Source organism: Taudactylus pleione, unplaced genomic scaffold, assembly GCF_031769625.1.
Source record: "Taudactylus pleione unplaced genomic scaffold, aTauple2 ptg000274l, whole genome shotgun sequence".
Lineage (NCBI taxonomy): Eukaryota > Metazoa > Chordata > Amphibia > Anura > Myobatrachidae > Taudactylus > Taudactylus pleione.
The window spans coordinates 3,296,640-3,317,754 of record NW_028284676.1 but is presented as its reverse complement, the minus strand read 5'-3'; the positions used below and the strand labels follow the sequence as shown (position 1 = coordinate 3,317,754).

The 21,115-nt window shown below is 45.3% G+C and overlaps 1 protein-coding gene across 1 annotated transcript in view; it reads right to left on the bottom strand.

Annotated features, from left to right (window-relative positions):
* Positions 1–4,407: 4,407 nt before the first annotated feature.
* LOC148513689 (uncharacterized) overlaps positions 4,408–21,115 on the bottom strand; it is a 77,834-nt gene continuing 61,126 nt past the window's right edge. Inside the window, exons 3-6 of the mRNA XM_088481576.1 lie at positions 13,463–13,840; positions 8,933–9,037; positions 5,385–5,407; positions 4,408–4,542 (exon numbers count right to left, since the gene is read on the bottom strand). Of these exons, the coding sequence (XP_088337702.1) occupies positions 4,408–4,542; positions 5,385–5,407; positions 8,933–9,037; positions 13,463–13,840 (641 nt within the window). The remainder of the gene's footprint in view (positions 4,543–5,384; positions 5,408–8,932; positions 9,038–13,462; positions 13,841–21,115) is intronic.

Genomic DNA, 21,115 nt, shown 5'->3' with positions numbered 1-21,115 from the left:
CACCTCCTCTAGCTAGCGAGTGATAGCAGCTAGCGATCGAGTCAATCGTTGTCAGTCATTGTCAGTCGCTGTATGTTAATTTTCTTCTGATGGTTGCGGCCGCTTGTGTTGTGTACAAATTACTCCAAAAATTAACAAAAAAACCGCATAGAATAAGCCATCCCCCTGAAATATATTTATTCTTATTATTCGCTAATGCAAACGCAGCTGAATCAATTACATGCCAATTAGCAATGTTATTAGCTACAACAAACGATTATTAGCTGCTTGCATTGTGTGGCTCAAAATAGAAACATCACTCCGAACATCAGTAACATTCAATAGTATCGATTGTACTCTGGGGCTTGAGAGAGCACATACCCAACCTCAAGCTGTACCATCAGCCAGGCCTCTAACCTGCTCACAGAGTGACGTTTTACTACTTCCGGCCTTCTATGTCGGTCGTAGCAGGTAATTTATGTACGCCCCTAAAACACCCTGAAAACGGTGAGGAACGCCTGCGTTTTCAGACCACCACCCCCGTCAACACCCACAAACGGCCTTTCATGTCAATCAACTCTCGGAAGCCACTTCCTGCTCGTCAGCCGTACGATCGACAGCATTTTGGATCGCAAGGTCTTGTACGCACATGCGCACAACTAACCGTACGCATGCGTGGTTTGGAAAAATCGGATGCGTACGACCGAGCGGCCGCTTACGACTGACTCTGAATGAGGTCCAATGTGTCTATGTAGCTTTCCCAAGTCTCAAAGAACTTGTCTGTAAATCTTTCTTTCTGCAGTGATGCTTCCAACCATTCCATTCGAAAGATGCGAAAAAGTTTTCCCAAAAATAAAGCGAGTGTGGGAGCCGTTGGCTGCAGCCAAACTTGTAAAATACATTTTTTGGCCACAGCCGATACAATTATTAATAATTTTCGAACCCCTTGTGCTATTTTGGAACCTATTGGTGTAATACCGAATATTGCCCATTCGGGCGTTAGAGGTAAACCACTTACCAAATGTCTATTAACATAATTCTCTATCAGGGCCCAGAATCTCCTTATTATTGGACAACCCCGAAGACAGTGCATTAATTCCTCCCTGTGTGCGCCACATCTAAGACATGAGGAGTCCTCTAACAACCCCATTACATATCTGCGATGGGGAGACAGATATGTCCTGTGCAATATATTCAAAAACAATTCCGTATATGAAGTCGCAGGTACCAATTTGACAGATAATTCAAATGATCGTAGCAATCTGTTTGTATCTAAAGCTGGAAAATATTCCCTCCATTGTGCTAGAACTGTTTTCTGCTTATCGTATTGTAGTGGGGGGGTGTAGGAATGAGTAATGTAATTTGAAATAGCTTTATAAGTGGGATTCTCTCCTGTAATAAATCGTCCAGTCTATTATTATAATCATCTGGCGAAAGTTTTCTAGAAAGATTGGCCACATAGTGTTGGGCCTGCAAATAAGCCAGAGGTGAAGAGCCCAGTATTGGATATTTTTCTACCGCCTGTACAAACGTCAGCGGTTTCTTTGTGTTACTGTCCTTAAAATGGCGGATCATAGTAATTCCTCGTCTGTGCCATGAGGTGAAAGGTTGTCTTGTGGCTCCACTATGAAAGTTTGAATTGTGTATAAATGGGAGATGTAAGGATATACAGTATATTGGTTCAGTGAGTGTTTGTGGCGTAATATATCGCCATGTTATTCGAGTGGTCCTCCATAATGGATTAGCTCGAATTGATTCAGGTATTTCATTATCATGTAAATGTAGAAAGGGAATGATCCCAATGTTATCTAAGAAAGCTGTTTCCAACTTAGTGTTCGCATATTGGTTTTTTGTGTGCGTCCAATCCCTTAAGTACCGTAGGTGAGCAGCGTGGCTGTAGGCACTAATGTTGGATAAATTGATGCCACCATTAGATCTGTGCTGCTGGAGTATTATAAGTCCAATTCTCGCTCTCCTACCATTACAAATAAATGTGCGTATCATCCGCTCAATCTCCGTTGTGTCATGTTTAATCAGTAAAATGGGAAGTGACTGGAGAGGGTAGAGAAGTCTTGGGAATAAAATCATTTTAACCAAGTTTGCTCGGCCTGGATTTGAAAGACTAAGGTGTCGCCATCTCTCAGTATCTACTTTAATACTGTGCAAAATATTTTTTATATTGAGAGTATATAGATTATTTAGATATTTGGGCACTTGTATCCCTAGGTATGTGATTGATTTAGTCGTCAACTCAATGGGGATCTCCCTGAACCAGGCTGGGCGTGCAAAACCTTTATTAAATAAAGAGCTTTTGATTTTTCAAAATTGACTTCAAATCCTGATACTGATTCTATTTCTTTGAAACGAGTCATCAGCGGTCCAAGGGTCCTCCTCGGGTCCGAGATAAATAAAAGAACATCGTCTGCAAAGGCCAGTATCTTTACAGTTTCTGTTCCAATCCCAATCCCCTTAAACCGTGTCCAATTTTGCAAAATTCTAAGCATGGGGTCCAATATCAAATTAAAGAGCAAAGGGGAGAGCGGGCAACCCTGTCTTGTTCCCCTGGTCAGTGTAAGTCTCTCTCCCACTGTCCCATTTACCAAAAACTAAGTAGCTGGGAGGGTATAAAAAAATGTAATAAGGGATTGGAAAGTCGATCCGAATCCTCTTCTATCTAGTATTTCATAAAGATAAGACCAGGAGACCATGTCAAATGCTTTGGTAGCGTCTAGGCTTAAGAGAATGGTCGAGGATTCAGGATGAAGATTAGCCGCCATGACAGCCGCAATGGCTGTGCGGATGCCTTTTACCGAGTGTCTGCCTTTAGTGAAACCTAGTTGATGTTTCATAAGTAAGGAGGCAAAAAATTTCTGCGAGCGATCTGCTAATATTTTGGCCAATATTTTAAAATCAACATTTAGCAGAGTAATAGGGCGATACGATGAGGGAAGAGTCAGATCTTTATTTGGTTTTGGGATTGCGGAGGTGAGTGCCTGATTGAAATTAGGGTAGTGTGGCATTTCTGTTTGTATTTTACCATAAAGAGAACAAAGTGTAGGTATCATATTATGTTGTAGAATTTTGTAATATTCTATTTTAGTAGCCATCAGGATTTGTTAAGATGCATGGAGGCAATAGCATTAGTAATTTCCTCTTCAGTTATATTACTTTCTAACGCCTCTTGTTGTAAAGGGGTAAGACACGGAAGTGATGCCTCGTCCTAAATTTTAGACACTAGGGTAGAATCATGCAGATTAGCCGAATAGATTCGCTGCGGCTTTTTACGCAGATGCTTGGATCTGCATAGTCGCAGGTGGTCGTCCCAATACATCTCCCAGCGTCTGCGACATTTGCATATTTTCTCATAGCATTTGCATGCAAAGACGGGGTAGAGGCGACATTAGCGTACAACTCTGAATCGAGTCCAATATACTGTAGAGCTCATTCCGTGGCTACTCAGTATACAATACTGCACAATGGCCATTGTTTGGTGGCCCCTTATAGCATACAGAAGCTTATCCTGTGGTAGCTCATTATACAGTAGAGCCTCTTTCCTGCTGGTGTAGTGTACAATAGGCCCCACTCCAGTGTAGTCCAGTGTTCAGCAGAGCCAATTCCCTGGTGGCACAGACTGCTCTGGATACTTATACCGGAGCACTCTCATCATGTCATAGAGAGACTGCTAGCTTTCAGGCTGGTAGCAGTTCTGTGACCCAATGAGAGTGCTTAGGCCATGGCTGAGCACATCGCCATAAGAGGGAGAATTTCTGCCATGCGCCTGCCCCCCTCCAAACTTGCAACGTCACGCTGAGGGGACAGGGCCTCTGGCACCAGGAAGAGAACACTTACTTTATCTCTACACCAGCTTCTCTGGCTGAAGGGTGCCATTGCAGGTGCCGTTGGGCAGTGACGGCCCTGGGTTGTGCCACTGCTCGCTCACCCCTAGTTCTGGCCATATGGCTGAGTATTCCTACTAGGGCTTAAGTGACGACAGAGGTGGAGAGGCCAGGCCTGAGGGACAGGGATAATCCCCTGCAAACAGCGTGAGAATACCGCCCCCCTGCCTCTGTGTTGGGCCCCCACCCTAATTATTAGCATGAGATAACTGGGATGTCTTAAAAAAATAATTCAATGAATGACACTTTCTAAACAATATATTACATACTGTACAGGTGGAAGGGGTTTGTTTTATTTTGACTTCAATGCTATTGTTGTCATGTTTTTTTCTATCTACAGTACAACGTGGTTAAAAAGATGAGGCATGACACAACAGAATACAATGGGAGATCATACATAGAATACTTACAGGTAACAAGCATATTACATAGATATGTCTATACTGAGAACTGACCACTTTATTCAAAAAATATTTGAAATGTGTTCTTTTTGTATTAAACCCCTCAAAAATGAAGAGCTGGTCAGGTGTGTTTATTGGTGAATCCTTACAGGTGCATAAGTGACCCTGGTCTCATTGAGTCTATCCCTTGGATGATGAGTAAGACTCTTATTACAGATCTCAGAGTAGTGAAGTCCAGGTTCGGGTTCCAGCTGTTTCTCTGCACCCTGTAATGTCAGAGTCACAATGACAGAAGTATTACGTAAGGATCGTGAGCACAGGTTGTCTAGTACACAGAACAAATGCACTGTTATAGAATACAGCTGCCCACTCCAACTAATATATACACTATGTAGACAAAAGTAATTGGACACCCCCCGTGCAAGCAAAATGCATACCATGTATACCATTGCACACAAGTTCCAAATGGCCACTAATGTGGAAGTTTCGACCAGAACACTTCATAGGGAGGCCCATGCATTTGCAGTTCTTTGGAAACAACAAATGTTTTTATCAGGACCATAATGCCACCTGTCATGTTTCCAGGGCGAAGCTGGATTGATATACAGAAAATTCGGTAACCAGTCCAGATCTTAACTCCATTTCAAACATCTGGGACAAATTGGGGCGACGGGTGCGTTCTAGGCCGACTCAACCTTCTTCAGTGTCACAGTTGGTCACTGTACTAATGGCAAAACATAGCGCCTACTGTTGTCCAGGAACTTGTGGACAGTTTGCCAAGAAGGGCATCTGCAGTAATCACTGCATGTGGTGGACCTACAAAGTACTGACGTCAGTAACATCTTGTTGATCTATTTGCTGTCAGCGTTCAATCACTTTTGTCTACATAGTGTAGCATTCTTGTCCAAGTCTTCTCTGACATCTGGAACGCAACACCAGTCACTGTAACTCTTTATGTAGGCAGACTCAGTTGTACATAGCTGAGCTCACTTTGAGGTAGACACCATTATGTAGCTCTTTCCATAAACTCTTTATGTGCACACACTAATGACTGCACTAATTAAGTAGCCTTTTCCCCGTGATTTATTCCTATAAACTATTCTCTCACCTGGTCCTCACTTCCTGATGAACCTGTAAATGAGCAGAAAAAGGAGTTTAATTTTATTCATTGTTTTTACAGAGTGCAATTTTTTCAGTGCCACATATTGAATGTTTAAGACAAAATGCCTGTACAGTTGAGCTTGCAATCTAATGTGTAGTTCAAAGTGATACACCGAGGAGCTGACACTTGGACCCAAATCAGTATGTCCAACAAGGGCCTGATTCAGACCCACTCGCAAGCGGCTGTCCGCTCGCAAGTGGGTCGCATGCGCATGCGCCAGACGCGACGAGCGAAGGAAAGTCCTTCGCTCGTTGTGTCTGGTCAAAGGGGGCGTGCTGTCGATGTTGATTGACAGCACGCCCCCTTTGGTGGGCGTGCCGGGGGCGTGCCTCCCTGACGGGGGCGTTCCTAAGGGAACGCCTACCGTCAGAAGCTGGCCCACTGACATCACTAGTGATGTCAGTGGGAGTGATTTTGGCTCTGATAGAGCCAAAATCACTCCGGGCCTTGCGGTTGAAAACCTCAACCGCAGGCTCCGGCTCGCAGTTTCGATGGTCGCGATGGTCAAGACCATCGCGGCCATCAAACTGCACGCTCGTATAGGCTGTGGGTGGTGACCCACAGCTATACGAGTGTCCAGGAGGACGCTCCATAGTTATGGAGGACGGCCCTCATTCAGAGCGTGTGCTCTGCTCAGAGCGTACGGCTCTGAATGAGGGCCCAAGTCTTTATAAAATAATCAGACTAATCAGCCATAAGCTGGGTACCTATCTAACGATTGATAAGTGCATACACACTTACCAATCATTCTCCTGATGTGTCTGCACTGTCAGAAAAAGGCAAGGCAGGATGTCATTTCTGAGCTCATATCATGCAACTTTAAACAGAGCTGGTCATACACTTTAAGATGATCTGTCCATTGGCTGGTTGGAAAGAAAATCTGGGGATGTATGGGAGCAAATGTCAATTGACTATTTGCTCCAAGACACCAGAATATGGACAAAAAAACGTCATTTGGATAAATTGGTTGAAGTTATGGATGTAAACAATTTGTCTGAACAACCGTTTTTGTACGTTTTCCGTGTTTGGGAGAAAATGGTTGATTGTCATCTCATACTGTACATTATCAGATATTCATTAAAGTCAGCCAACTAGTTGGATAAATGGACAGATAATCTTCGTGTATGGCCTGCTTTATTTAAAGTTGAATGATGTCCTTTAGCTTTGAGGTAGCATTTATCAAGTACATTCTACAAAATGGTAAGTAGAAGCTAGCTGGTTTCTATTGGCAACTTCTCCACTCTTTTCACTGATTGATACATTAACCCCATAGTATGAAGAATATGACTACATTATTATATTGCGTACAAATAGGGTAATTTCAATATTAACTACTAACTCGGTCACGCAACATCTCTACTCTATCAAGGGGAGTATAGACATTGTAGACTTGACCTACAGTGCGTCTAGCACAAATACTACACTGAACACAACTTGGACACATAAAATCACATTTTGGATTGATCCTTTTTATTTATGTTTGGTGCACAAATATCTGAAACTCTTAATAAGCACTTTAGTCATTGACTTAAAGGCTGATATCTTTCAGATAAGTGCAATCATAATGGGAAGATGCAGTAAGCCGTGGAGAGTGATAAAGTACCAACCAATCAGCTCCTAACTGTTAGTTTACAGGCTGGGTTTGAAAAATGTAAATTAGGAGCTGATTGGTTGGTACTCTCCACTTTATTACTCTCCAAGGCTGCATCGGCTCCAAGGCTGCATGTAAATAACAGCTGTATAGAAGAGTTCAGAGGTTACCAGTTCAGTGTTCATTAGTGAATTTGCACACTATAGGGAATAGAGCACCCCTTGCTTTAGGGTATTATGGTATTTTTGTCATTTTAAAATTCTGTGAAAAACATTTATCCCACACCCTTATGCTTTTATCTTTACAAAACTCCTTGGTGACTTCTAATATCCGTATAATTTGCAGTAGGGAGTGTGTCATCCCATCAAACGTTGCAGTTCATGTCAGTGACATAATGACTGAGTGCTCCAGGCTTTGTAACCAGCCAATAAGAGGTGTGTAAAGAAATGACAAGGAAAGTTTTATGGACACCTCCTAAAGGGCTTTGGGACACTAGTACTCAAATGGGCTTCCCTGGTGCACGAATGCCTAAAAACTCTACATAGTCACCATCGATGTGTCATTGGTGAATAGCATCAATGGCAAGAAACCATTGATGGGAAACCAGGCCATCACACATTGGGTGGCAGTCCAATCAGGGAGGTGGGTGTGGTGGCTAAATGGCATAACGGAGAGCTGAACTATGCGCTGTGCCTCCTGTGCTATACTCTCTGCCATCGATGGTGGACAACAATCAAATCTCCACCATCAATAGCAAAACCATCAACCCGTGGTGGTAAATCATCGATGGTTGCCAGCCATCCCTACCTGTTCGTGGTTTGTATTCAAATGTTTGTATTTATGCTTTGTACTAATGCTCTTTTGTGCATTGTATTCATACTTTCTTTTTATGTCTACCTCTTATACAATGCTGCGTGGACTTTGTGGTACCTAACAATTACATAATAATAACAAATATTGTAATCTAGTAAACATTTATAGCATACTCTGAAACAGGGGTTGGTCTATGATACATACTGAAATAATGGTTGATCCCTTTTTAGAGTATACTTACCAACTCACCCGTAATGTCCGGCAGAGTCCTGAATTCAGTGGACTCTCCTGGACTCCTGATAGAGGGTCTCATTCAGACCCGCTCGCAAGCGGGTCAATGTTAAGGCCCTGCGCACGCGCAGCGACCGCACTGTGCGTGCGCAAGCCCAGAACAAGAGAGATGGTGATCGACAGCTCGCACCGTTTTGTAGGCGGGGTGGCTGGCCAAACGGAGGCGTTCCCGAAGGAACGCCTGCCGTTTGGGGCGGCCCCACTGACATCACTCGTGATGTCAGTGGTGAGTTTCCGGCTCTTTTAGAGCTGAAAGCTCATTGGGGCTTTTGGCAGACGAGACCCTACCACAAGGGTCTCGTCGCAAGCCCCGATGGTCGCGATGGTCTTGACCATCGCGACCATCAACCTGGCCGCTCTCTATAGCAGTGGGTGGTCACCCACAGCTTAGCGAGCAGCCAGGAGGATGGCTCATTAAAGAGAAGCAGCCGCCCTCATTCAGAGCGAGCGCTTGCATTTTGCAAGCGGCTCTGAATGAGGTCCAGAGTGTGCAGTCTCCTGCATGTCGCTTACTTAGGAAGTGCACCCCCCTCCCAAGATTTTGATGATGCCATTCACAATTATTAATTTCATCATGGCCCTGCCCCCCTCTGTACAATGCCATGAGTCATGGCTTTGAACAGCGCAGGGGGTGGGGTCACGATGATGCAATCACATTACTGCACTCCCCGCACTTCCGATATGGTTGTCCCCTCTGGGCCTCTCATGGAGGGAGTTTGGTAACAGTTGGCAGATTGTCACCACACAACTATTAAAGTGCAAATACCACCGACAGATAACGCTGGAGAGAGGCACTTACCTCGCAGGCGATACTTAATAATCACAGCAGACAGGATCACTATAAGTAAAGCTTCTGCCCCTGCAATGCTGTAGAGAATAAGTAGTTCCTCATCTCGATTCTGTGCTGGAACAGAGAACATATGTAAATATGGACAGAAAGACAAAGGCAGTGATATCCAACATGTATATGTGACTTCAGTGGGTTAGTTTAAAATGAGCGGTGTTTGAAGATTAAAAAACAAAGCACTATCAATTGTTTCAGACATAGGGCATGAAATATACATCATATACAGGTTGAGTCTCCCATATCCAAAATGCTTGGGACCAGGGGTATTTTGGATATCGGAATATTCCGTATTTTGGAATATTTGCATACCATAATGAGATATCTTGGGAATGGGCCCCAAAACTAATCACAGAATGCATTTATGTGTTGTATACACCTTATAAACACAGCCTGCAGCTCATTTTATACAATATTTTCAATAATTTTGTGGCTCAAAGAAAGTTTCTGTACATACATGAAATTCATTTATGTTTCATATACAGCTTATACACACAGCCTGAAGGTAATTTTATACAATAGTTTTAATAATTTTGTGCCTTAAACAAAGTTTGTGTACATTGAACCATCAAAAAGCAAAGGTGTCGATATCTCAGTCATGCTAACAATGGCCCTGATTCAGACCCACTCGCAAGCGGCTGTCCGCTCGCAAGTGGGTCAATGTTGTGCACTGCGCATGCGCACGACGGCGGGAGCTCCGTCGTGCGCATGCGCCAGACGCGACGAGCGAAGTAAAGTCCTTCGCTCGTTGTGTCTTATCAAAGGGGGCGTGCTGTCGATGTTGATTGACAGCACTCCCCCTTTGGTGGGCGTGCCGGGGGCGTGCCTCCCTGACGGGGGCGTTCCCAAGGGAACGCCTCCCGTCAGAAGCCGGCCCACTGACATCACTAGTGATGTCAGTGGGAGTGATTTTGGCTCTGATAGAGCCAAAATCACTCCGGGCCTTGCGGTTGAAAACCTCAACCGCAGGCTCCGGCTCGCAGTTTCGATGGTCGAGATGGTCACGACCATCGCGGCCATCAAACTGCACGCTCGTATAGGCTGTGGGTGGTGACCCACAGCTATACGAGCGTCCAGGAGGACGCTCCATAGTTATGGAGGACGGCCCTCATTCAGAGCGTGCGCTCTGCTCAGAGCGTACGGCTCTGAATGAGGGACAATATTCAGTATTTTGGAATATTTGGATATGGGAGACTCAACCTGTAATATACTGTATATGCTGTATTGTATAAATGTGGCCATAAAATGTCATTCTGGGTGACATGTGAGATGGAAAATCTGGGATGCAGTCGGGAAGCCTGCGGACGGAATCCTGACCGCCGGCTTCCCGACTGTTTAATCCCGGCAAGGGTTAAATGACAGGCGTCGAAATCTCGACGCCTGTCATTTTACCTATGCCGGGAGCCCGGCCGTCACCCGGCTTACCGATCGAAGGTAAGCCGGGCGCGGACAGCCGCAGGGGGGAAGGGTTAGGTTTAGGGTTCCTGGGGGGGACTTAGGGTTAGGCACCCTCCCAGGGAGTTTAGGGTTAGGCTTTGGCACCCCCGAGGGGGTGGTTAGGGTTAGGCACTTGGAAGGGAGGGAGGTTAGGGTTAGGCACTTGGAAGGGAGGGAGGTTAGGGTTAGGGTTAGGCACTTGGAAGGGAGGGAGGTTAGGGTTAGGCACTTGGAAGGGAGGGAGGTTAGGGTTAGGCACTTGGAAGGGAGGGAGGTTAGGGTTAGGCACCCTTAAGGGAGGGTTAGGGGATAGAATAGGGTTAGGAAATACTTACCTTGGACGATCAGGATTTTCACCCCTGCCGGGCAGCCGCTGTCGGGATTTGAACCGCTGGCCATGCGGCCGTGGTGAATCATACCAAACCCAAAATTCCATAGTAGTAAAAGGAATAGGGAGAAGCAGTGAGGGACAAACATATGTATTTATTGGGTGACATATAGACCTTTGGATGCTATAGCAAGTTACATGACTCTGAGTCACAGGCACCGCCCATGTCGGCTGCAGTGGAGCAGATTTTTCCTTCTGGGCATGCGTCTGTACCACTGCAGACCCGATTCAGGTTCGTTCGCACGGAAGCGATCGCACGCTCCCGCTTGCTGCGAAAATATGCTAATGAATGCAATCGCACGGCAACCGTAGCACTAAACCAAGACGCCCATCACTGTATAAAGCCGCCCACTTCCCATGACGTGCATCCGCAAGTCAGCGAAAACATTGAGTAACATCGGAACCATTCGCACCGCTTGTGGTTTATCTGACCCTGCCGCACAAGCTGCTAAACTTCCTGTCGCCTGCTAGACCTCTGCCAGCGTCTGCAATCGCATGGGCTTAATTAAGTACGCCCCTGTAATGGCGTTCAAACGCACAGGCACACCTACGTTCCTCCGACCACCCCCCCTCCCCCCGTCACCACCCCCGAACGGTCATTTCATGTCAGTCACTCTGTGAAGGCTCTGCGTGCTCACTGCGATCGATTCCCAATCTAAACAGCCAGTTCACGCAAGCGCACTGCGATGTGTACGCATGTGCAGATAGCAAATATCGGCTGGCTACATTGCGAACGCAGCCTTGCGACCGGGTCTGAATCAGGTCCTGTGTCCAGATACCGCGCACATAGAGGATTTGTGATGGAGACGCGCGGCCTCATACATTTGTTGAAATGTATTGGGGGTTCCTGGGCGGTGTCAGAGAGGTCGCTTAGTGCACCTACAGAGATGGTCCGTCTTATGAGCAGGTTATGGGAGTGTCAGTAAAAGTGGTTACGTACAGAAATGCTCAACCGCTTACATAGGAGACTGGGTGTCATTCAGACCCGCTCGCGAGCGCTGTACGCTCGCAAGCGGGTCGATGTTTCCCAAATGCGCATGCGTACGATGGAGGCGTCTTCGTCGCGTGCATGCGCGAGACCCGAATAACGACGGGGTAGCCGTCGTTATGGGTCTCGCACCAAAGGGGGCGTGCTGTCGATGGTGAGTGACAGCACGCCCCCTTTGGTGGGCGTGCCAGGGGCGTGGCTGCCCATACGGAGGCGTTCCCATGGGAACAAAGTAAATAGTAGTGGTGCGCTCTGGGACAATAAATAAATGTAACTCAATGAATGTGTCGATGTATTAGTGGTTCGGGTTTGTGCAATGTCCTGTAAATAGATTCCAAAGTCCCAACTATACGGCTGAGAATCTGTCAAACTGTAGGCAGGGTGTTCTTTAAAAAACGTTGTTATGATTAAGTCATTGGATAGTCTACGATGTATACCCCTATCCGGAGTAGATACTGTATAGGAAATAATGCTAAAAATTGTCCTTGGATAGTCCCATCAATAAAGTTGTAGTAATATCTGTAGGGTGGGTGTTCTTACAGTGTGCTTCAAGGTATCGGAACCGCCTTTACCTCCTCTCCACCTCAAATACAATACAGTGGCACAGTATCAGGGATCTTAAAAAACGCTATCATGCAGGTAGGTAAGAAGGAATCGTACTTACCCCGTGTGCTGTGTTGCTCCTGCTGGTTCTCCTCGTCCCAGTGCTTGTATGGATGTGTATGAGGGGCTATGGTGGGTAAGGACTGCTGATGCACACTAATAAAGGCTATAAACAACTACAGACTCCGGTCTGAAATGAACTGATTTATTGTAACTGATTAAGGATTCCAGTCAGTATTGACTTCTAAAAAAAGCTTCCTGACATAGGAAGCATAAGGCTAAGAACATGCCCAATAATGGGAATGTATAGGGAAAGTCTCTCATGGAAAGTTCTTATCAAATAGGGGGCGTGACCCAACGCGTTTCATCCGTTTTTCACGGACTTTTTCAAGAGACCCAGAGCGCTGTAAAACCCTACTGGTTCATACTATTGTTAAAAGAGACCCAGAGCGCTGTAAAACCCTACTGGTTCCCATGGGAACGCCTTCCGTCTGGGTCCGGCCCCACTGACATCACTAGTGATGTCAGTGGGAGTGATTTTGGCTCTGATAGAGCCAAAATCACTCCAGGGCTTGCGGCCGACGAGACCCTACCGCAAGGGTCTCGTCGCAAGCCCGATGGTCGCGATGGTCTTGACCATCGCGACCATCATCATGGTCGCTCGCATAGCTGTGGGTGGTAACACAAAGCTATGTGAGCGTCCAAAAGGCCGCTTCGCTATTAAAAAAAACACGCCCTGATTCAGAGCGGGCGCTCGTTCAGAGCGTCCGGCTCTGAATCAGGCCCACTGTACGAAGATGGAGCAACTGCATCTGTCATAGGGCAGGTGCAAGTTTTTATGGTGCTACCGATGGTGTGTCAAAAGACGTATCAAGCAATATTTTTTTGTCTACAGACGCTGACAGAGGGTGTCTGTCCATGCACATTCGGATGCACAGATGTACAGTACACTAGGGAAGAACTTTGTAAAGTCGCAGGTGGGTGACGGCCAAACTACTGCGTCCAACTTGGTAAAATATTTGTGTCTATGTATTAGTCTTGGCTATATAATATCATAGTGATACAATACCTGGTAGTTTATGTGTTCGTGTCACCTGTACTTGGGTTCCGTTTCCGGTTCCCTTATCTCCATGGACAGTCTCCACATGGCAACAGAACGCTTCCGAGTCATTCTCTGATAGTTTGGCAACAGTGATATTAGTCTGTATATCATAGGAGGACGATCCCAAGTCGTTCTTTGTATGGGAAGTTCCCGGAGTAGATAAATTTACCCTGTGTTTGTAGTATGGTTGCTCAATGAAAGACTCACTGTTATCACAGCCTAAAGTCCATTTCACACTGTAAGAAGTAACACTACTCACAAAGGAGCAGGTGATGGTCACCGACTGCCCAGCTTCAGCTGTGAGGACCCCGGGTTGTGTCACCGCCAGCAGGTTTGTCTTCCCATCTATTTATAGAAAGGTAAAGTGAGAAATTCAGAGATCATCTGTCATTGCTAGAACTTTGAGAACTAGTTCACAGTTTACTTATAGTTAATTCTCTCTCTCATTGTCCTATATTTCAACTAATCAGCAAAGGTGCTTGTGGAGGCAACACGTTTTAGGGGGCAGCATAACGAAGGGACTTCAATTAAAAATGCAAAGTTCCATGATGCAAAAGACTAAGGCTGTACGCTGTTCAGAGCTGTACGCTTTGAGCAGAGCGCACGCTCTGAATGAGGGCCGTCCTCCATAATTATGGAGCATCCTCCTGGACGCTCGTATAGCTGTGGGTCACCACCCACAGCCTGTACGAGCGTGCAGGTTGATGGCCGCGATGGTCTTGACCATCGCGACCATCGCCACTGCGAGCCGGAGCCTGCGGTTGAGTTTTTAACCGCAAGGCCCGGAGTGATTTTGGCTCTATCAGAGCCAAAATCACTCCCACTGACATCACTAGTGTCATCGATTAGTGGTGGTCATCGTGTTTGTAGATCGATTAGGGCCTGATTCACAGTTGGACACAGCGTTGATGACGCTCGCTGTTGGTCGATGTTGTAGCACTTGCTCATGCGTCCCCGATGGTTACCGCAGGGAGAAGCAAAACAAATTTGAGCATAGGGAGTGTGGATTCCTAAGTATCAGATGTGTGTGCTTGTTATATGAGCTTGTGTAGAACCAAATCATGTAAGATATGCTGAATAAGACCCGTAATTTGCTGGGTGTATTTATTTCAAATCAAAGCAGACAATGCATTCAGGCCCTTCCTAAAAGTGTCTTTGTTGGGGCTTATCTGCAACTGTTCTCAGACCTTTTCCAGGGTTACACTTGCCCTTGTCTGCCCTTAGATGCTCTGCAGGAACGTGAGCCTCTTACAATGAGACATTCTGTGCAAACTACTGGCATAAAAGATGACAAAATGTTCACCCTGAAGAACCAGAGCACCTACAAGGACTATTTGAAAACCTTGAGATATTTCTAGTTACAGTGACTCTTCTGCCCATGGCATTGGTGGCTTCCCGAGAAAAGAATGTTGGACACAAATAAGAAGATGTAAGCCTCAAAAGGATTTACTCCCAATCAATGTGTAAAGCATATAGCTGCTTATATAGTCTCACTTGTGATGATGAAGGAATTACTCTACTGAGCATTACGATGCATTGTTATTATCTTACTAAATATGCTACTAAATATGTTGATGTTGATGGGTAGGGCCCTAGGACCTGATTCAGACCCGTTCGCTAGTTGCGGCGCTCGCTCCCAGCGTATGGAAATTCAGCTAAATGACATCGAGGCATCCGCTCGCACAGCAAGGCATAAGCACGCCCACTATGTCTTGGCGAGCGATCACTTTGCGTTTATAGACGCCCACCAGCCTGTCTTTAGCCGCCCACTAGCATACGTCATCTCCAGGAAGTATAAACAACCATCGGTACATCGGGAACCATCGGATCAGACAGCAGCGCTTGCGGTGGACTGTACCCTACCACGAGCACTGTGAGCAGTTCTGTGTAAAAATCTACCAGGTGACATGTACTATAACGCTGCCTGTTAATTATACATTCCTCTGAAACAGCGTCGAAACACTCTGGCGCGCCTGCGTCCGCAACTCCACTCCCCCATTACTACTGCCCTGCCGCTTAAACGGCCTCTTCTGTCACTCATTCCACTGGGCTGTCCTGGCAAGGTGAGCGAGCACATTCCGATCGCTCGTGCTAGTTTGCGCACGCGCACTGCAAGCTATACGCATGTGCACATTAGCGAACATCGTCTGCAACGAGCAGCCGCTTGCTAGCGAACGGGTCTGAGTCAGGTCCCTAGAGCGGAGCCCAATGATAGCAGAAATACTCATAGAGCTGCTAGTTTACGTATGTTTTTTTTTTTACTGAACTACCCTCTCCATTACTTGTAGGATGTCTACAGGGAATGAAGAGGAGCAGAACCAAGTGTTGGGTGAGTATTTTTTTTTTTACAGGTACAGATTGTGGTTTCTACTGGACAAGGGGACAGACCGGCACTAGGGATAAGGTAAGTATGTAGTGAGAATGCGTGTGATTGAGTGAGTGTATGTATGTGTAATAAAAATATACAATATACGGTGTGCGCATCTTGTCATTTTTTAAATATTTATTTTTCAGGTGAAATACAGCTACCAGAGAGCCCTTAATACTCCGCATGTTAGTACTTGTGGTTCTCCAAGTACCAGCATGCGGGGGAGGCTTGTTGGGACCTCTAATCCTCCTGTAAAAGACAATGTTATTTTATTTCTTTTTTTTTACACAATCAACCCTGCCCAGGGATGCAGGGAATAGCCGGGGCTTCAGCCTAGGTCTAGGTTTGGGGAACCCTGGAGGAGGAAACCCCTTTATTGGGGGGATCCCCACCTCCCTAGGGATCCCCAACCTGGGCTGACTAGTGTAGAGTGATTAATGCTTTGGCCGGGTGACCCCGTGAAGCGTGTCCCCCGGATGCTGCATTACAGTGCTAGTTAGAGCCTAGTGCTGGTTGAGGATAATATGGGGACCCCTACTAATTTTGTCCCCTGCACTTTCACAAACAGGACTGGCTCACAGAGCTTGGTGCTGGTTGATGAAAATACTGGGACCCGGTGCTAGTTGTGCTTTTTGGGGGGGCGTCCCACATCACTTTTTTTTTTTACATTTTAACACTTAAATGGCATTTTTAACCACATAAGTCTACGCAGATCTCACTGATCTTGGTAGGCTTCTGCTAAACTCGCAATTTATAATAAATCTCGCAATACAAGTTGCAAGTTTTCACTCAGAAAAACTCACACTCACTCGCATTTATTGCACACTCGCATCCTCCAACTCACACTCTATTATATAGTTATAAATTAGGTACAATTTCATGAAAGTAAAGTGATGTTCAAGTTACTTAATTCAACTAAATTCCTAGGGCCATTCATGCATTCTATTATATTGGTTATAAATGGTTGTACATAATTCAGCTGTATTTTTGTGAATCTTTTTTATAGGACATTTAACCAGTTTGAGGTGGTTTTACCAAACTATGACCTATGGTAAAAAAAATGAGGTCACCAATCTGCATTAATCGGTGTTAACAGATCTCTTATGTTGAATGACAGCCAGCAAAGGAGACACAGTAAAGGTTTGAAGTGTGGATGAGATGTAATGATACATTACTATTATTAGACAGCAGATAAGATGAGCTGATTATTGTATTCTCACCTTCTACACTGGTATCTCCGGCTATGATCAGTCAGGACGGACTCTTATGCACTATGACCTAGTTCACTGGATATTTCTCACAAATTTGTGGTTTGAACTATTTGTTCCATTGTGTGTAGCCTATTTTGTGATTAAATAATAATTAAATAATAATTTTATTTTAAACACATTATAATTTCTGTGTAGAGAGGAAGCATAAAATATGATTATTATTATTATTATTAATAATAATAATTAGAATGTTAATAATAATATTAATAATTATAATAATGTTAATAATAATAATATAAAAATATAATGTTAATAATGATAATAATAATAATAATGTTATATTTAACCCTTCACACAACCTAGCTGAACATGCAAAAGATGCGGCCTCAGGGTTTCACTTGCCTCACTCCTATTCAATCGTTCAGCTAACCAAGCTGCGACAAAGATGTTCCAGGAGAGAGTTCGGAGTTGCGTGCATAGAGCAAAAGGTTCCTTAGTACAATTAAGGATGCAGACGCGGAAATTGAGAGAATCCGGTGAACTAGGGAAAATGTGCAATGGTTAATGAACTACACATCCCGTAGTTAGTGGTCGTAGTCCTCAGTGATTGACGTATAGTAACACAAACCAAGAGACAGGAAGCTGGATTTGATACAGCCCGTGCAGTGTTACACATACTGTACAGCAACATCCTCTGTTCCTGTTCCTCCCACTTAGGGCCTGATTCAGAGTTGGACTGTAATGAAGCCACGACTGTGAGTTTTTACTGCAATGTGACTGCGCTTTTATACTAATGCCACAGCTGATGATACGTGTATAGAGACACCCCACTGGTTGCGGCGCTAATCTGTCACTGTACGTGCAAAGACTCACCATTGGTTGAACATCAGTCAAATATTGCTCCAGCCCCCATGGAGGTGCAGAATGTCCATCCGAACACGGTAGCCAAATCAGTGCAACTGTGGAAATAAATGTAGCTGCTGACCATGATACGCCCTCCTCTGGCTATCTATCCACCCCCTCATGTATGGGTTCCATACAAAAGGTCAACAATGAAATGGTCAACAACCATTTTGTCGATACAAGACGGTCGACATGGATGAAGGTCAACATGACAAAAGTAAGACAGTACAGAAGGTCGACAGGTAGTGGCCATAAGAAAAATATTGGGACATTTATAAAGGTATCAAATGCTTGATTTTAACAACTTTTATTCATGAAGGAAAAATGATAACCAGGTGTTGCATTCAGCAAATAAAGTGAATTACTGTATAGAGGGGGAAAAACACTTGTAACTCCTATCTACAAATACAAAAACTAATTTCTAATCAATACAACACTTAACCATACATATTCCGCGTCATTACACCCATCCCAATCAACTTGGCACCTCGCCATACATGTCCCACATCATTCCACCCATTTCCCATCAATACATCACCTCACCATACATGTCCTACATCATTCCACCTATTTCCCATTGATACAACACTTCACCATACCCGTCCCACATCATTCCACCCATTTCCCATCAATACATCACCTCACCATACATGTCCTACATCATTCCACCTATTTCCCATTGATACAACACTTCACCATACCCGTCCCACATCATTACACCCATTTCCCATCACTACATCACCTCACCATACATGTCCTACATCATTCCACCTATTTCCCATTGATACAACACTTCACCATACCCGTCCCACATCATTACACCCATTTCCCATCACTACATCACCTCACCATACATGTCCTACATCATTACACCTATTTCCCATTGATACAACACTTCACCATACCCGTCCTACATCATTCCACCTATTTCCCATTGATACAACACTTCACCATACCCGTCCCACATCATTACACCCATTTCCCATCACTACATCACCTCACCATACATGTCCTACATCATTACACCTATTTCCCATTGATACAACACTTCACCATACCCGTCCTACATCATTCCACCTATTTCCCATTGATACAACACTTCACCATACCCGTCCCACATCATTACACCCATTTCCCATCAATACATCACCTCACCATACATGTCCTACATCATTACACCTATTTCCCATTGATACAACACTTCACCATACCCGTCCCACATCATTACACCCATTTCCCATCACTACATCATCTCACCATACATGTCCTACATCATTACACCTATTTCCCATTGATACAACACTTCACCATACCCGTCCCACATCATTACACCCATTTCCCATCACTACATCATCTCACCATACATGTCCTACATCATTACACCTATTTCCCATTGATACAACACTTCACCATACCCGTCCCACATCATTACACCCATTTCCCATCACTACATCATCTCACCATACATGTCCTACATCATTACACCTATTTCCCATTGATACAACACTTCACCATACCCGTCCCACATCATTACACCCATTTCCCATCACTACATCATCTCACCATACATGTCCTACATCATTACACCTATTTCCCATTGATACAACACTTCACCATACCCGTCCCACATCATTACACCCATTTCCCATCACTACATCATCTCACCATACATGTTCGATATTATTACACCCATTTCTCATCACTTCATCACCTCACCTTATCTGTCCCACATCATTACACCCATTTCCCTTCAATACAACACTTAACCATATACTGTATGTCCCACATCATTATACCCATTTCCCATCACTACAACACCTCACCTTACCTGTCCCAAATCATTACAAATGTCCCACAAATGTGACATCTTGGAACTGGGTGTTGATGGGGTTGTAACATTTGTACATGGATGTGTCTTGGTCATGTAAACAGCATTGCATTCTATTCAGAGGCATGTATGCCAGTTTTGCAGCTGCCCCCTTCAAGAGAGGGGTAACAAGGTTGGCAGAGTGGGGGTGTGCTGCAGTTAAATGGATGGTGCAGTGGGAGTCGTTTAGCATTTACATTATAGTGCCCCACTCCCTGCTATACAATGCCACAATTCCCTGGCATTGTAAAAAGCAGGAGGTGGGGCAACAATGATTGAATTCCAGGGGCCAGGAGAACCAACCAAAATTCAAGAGTCTCTTGGACATTCTGGGTGAGTAGGCAAATATGTTCAGAGGTGAGCATGTGCAAAGGGAATCTGTATGAAATACCGACAGTTGGGATCCTGGCTTTCAGAATCCCGATGCCTGGATCCAGACAGGGTTAACATACCGAATATGTACAATGGCTGCTCACTAGCGGAGGGCTGGGGATGTTACTATTGCATAGATTTGCCGAGGGCCATTTTGATATATATAATATTATTTGCGGGCCCGGTGCAGGCCACGCCCCCTCTGTGATGTCACATGGGGGCGGGGCCATAATCACCGGTGAATACAGCATTACCCGGAGCATCCTGAGGATGCTCTGGGGAGCTGTAAGGGCAGCGGTGTGACCATCTGAAGCATCCTAAGGTTTCTCCAGGTGGCACTGCTGCTTAGATTCTGGCTGCAGGGTGCACCCTGCTAGCCAGATGAGGCTAGCAGAAAAAAGCTCTGAGGGCCAGACCAAATGATTCCGAGAGCCTTATATGGCCCGCCGGGCCTGAGGTTGCCCATCCCTGCCATAGATGCAGCTAAATATTAATGCTCACATTTATTTACAACTGCAGGAAGGGGCCTAAATTGCAACCAACATATGTGCAACTCCAAATTAGGGGTGAGCGGGTTCGGATTTCTGAAATCCGAACCCCCCCGAGCCCCCCCGTTCCGAGTCCGATCCGAGTCAGGCTCGACTTTTCCCGCCTGACTCGGATCTGAAATCGAGGCAAAACGTCATCATCCCGCCTTCCGAGTCTCGCGGGTTTTGGATCCTATATAAGGTACCCGCGTCGGCGCCATTTTCTCACTCGGCTGTGGACAGTGAAGAGGGAGGGTGGGAGTTAGGGCTGTGTAGTGTAGTGTAGTGTAGTGTAGTGCTGCTGTTGTCCACTACTTCAAAGTCCATAGGGGCTGGCTGGACTGTGTTGTGCAGTCAGTTCTCCATAGGGGC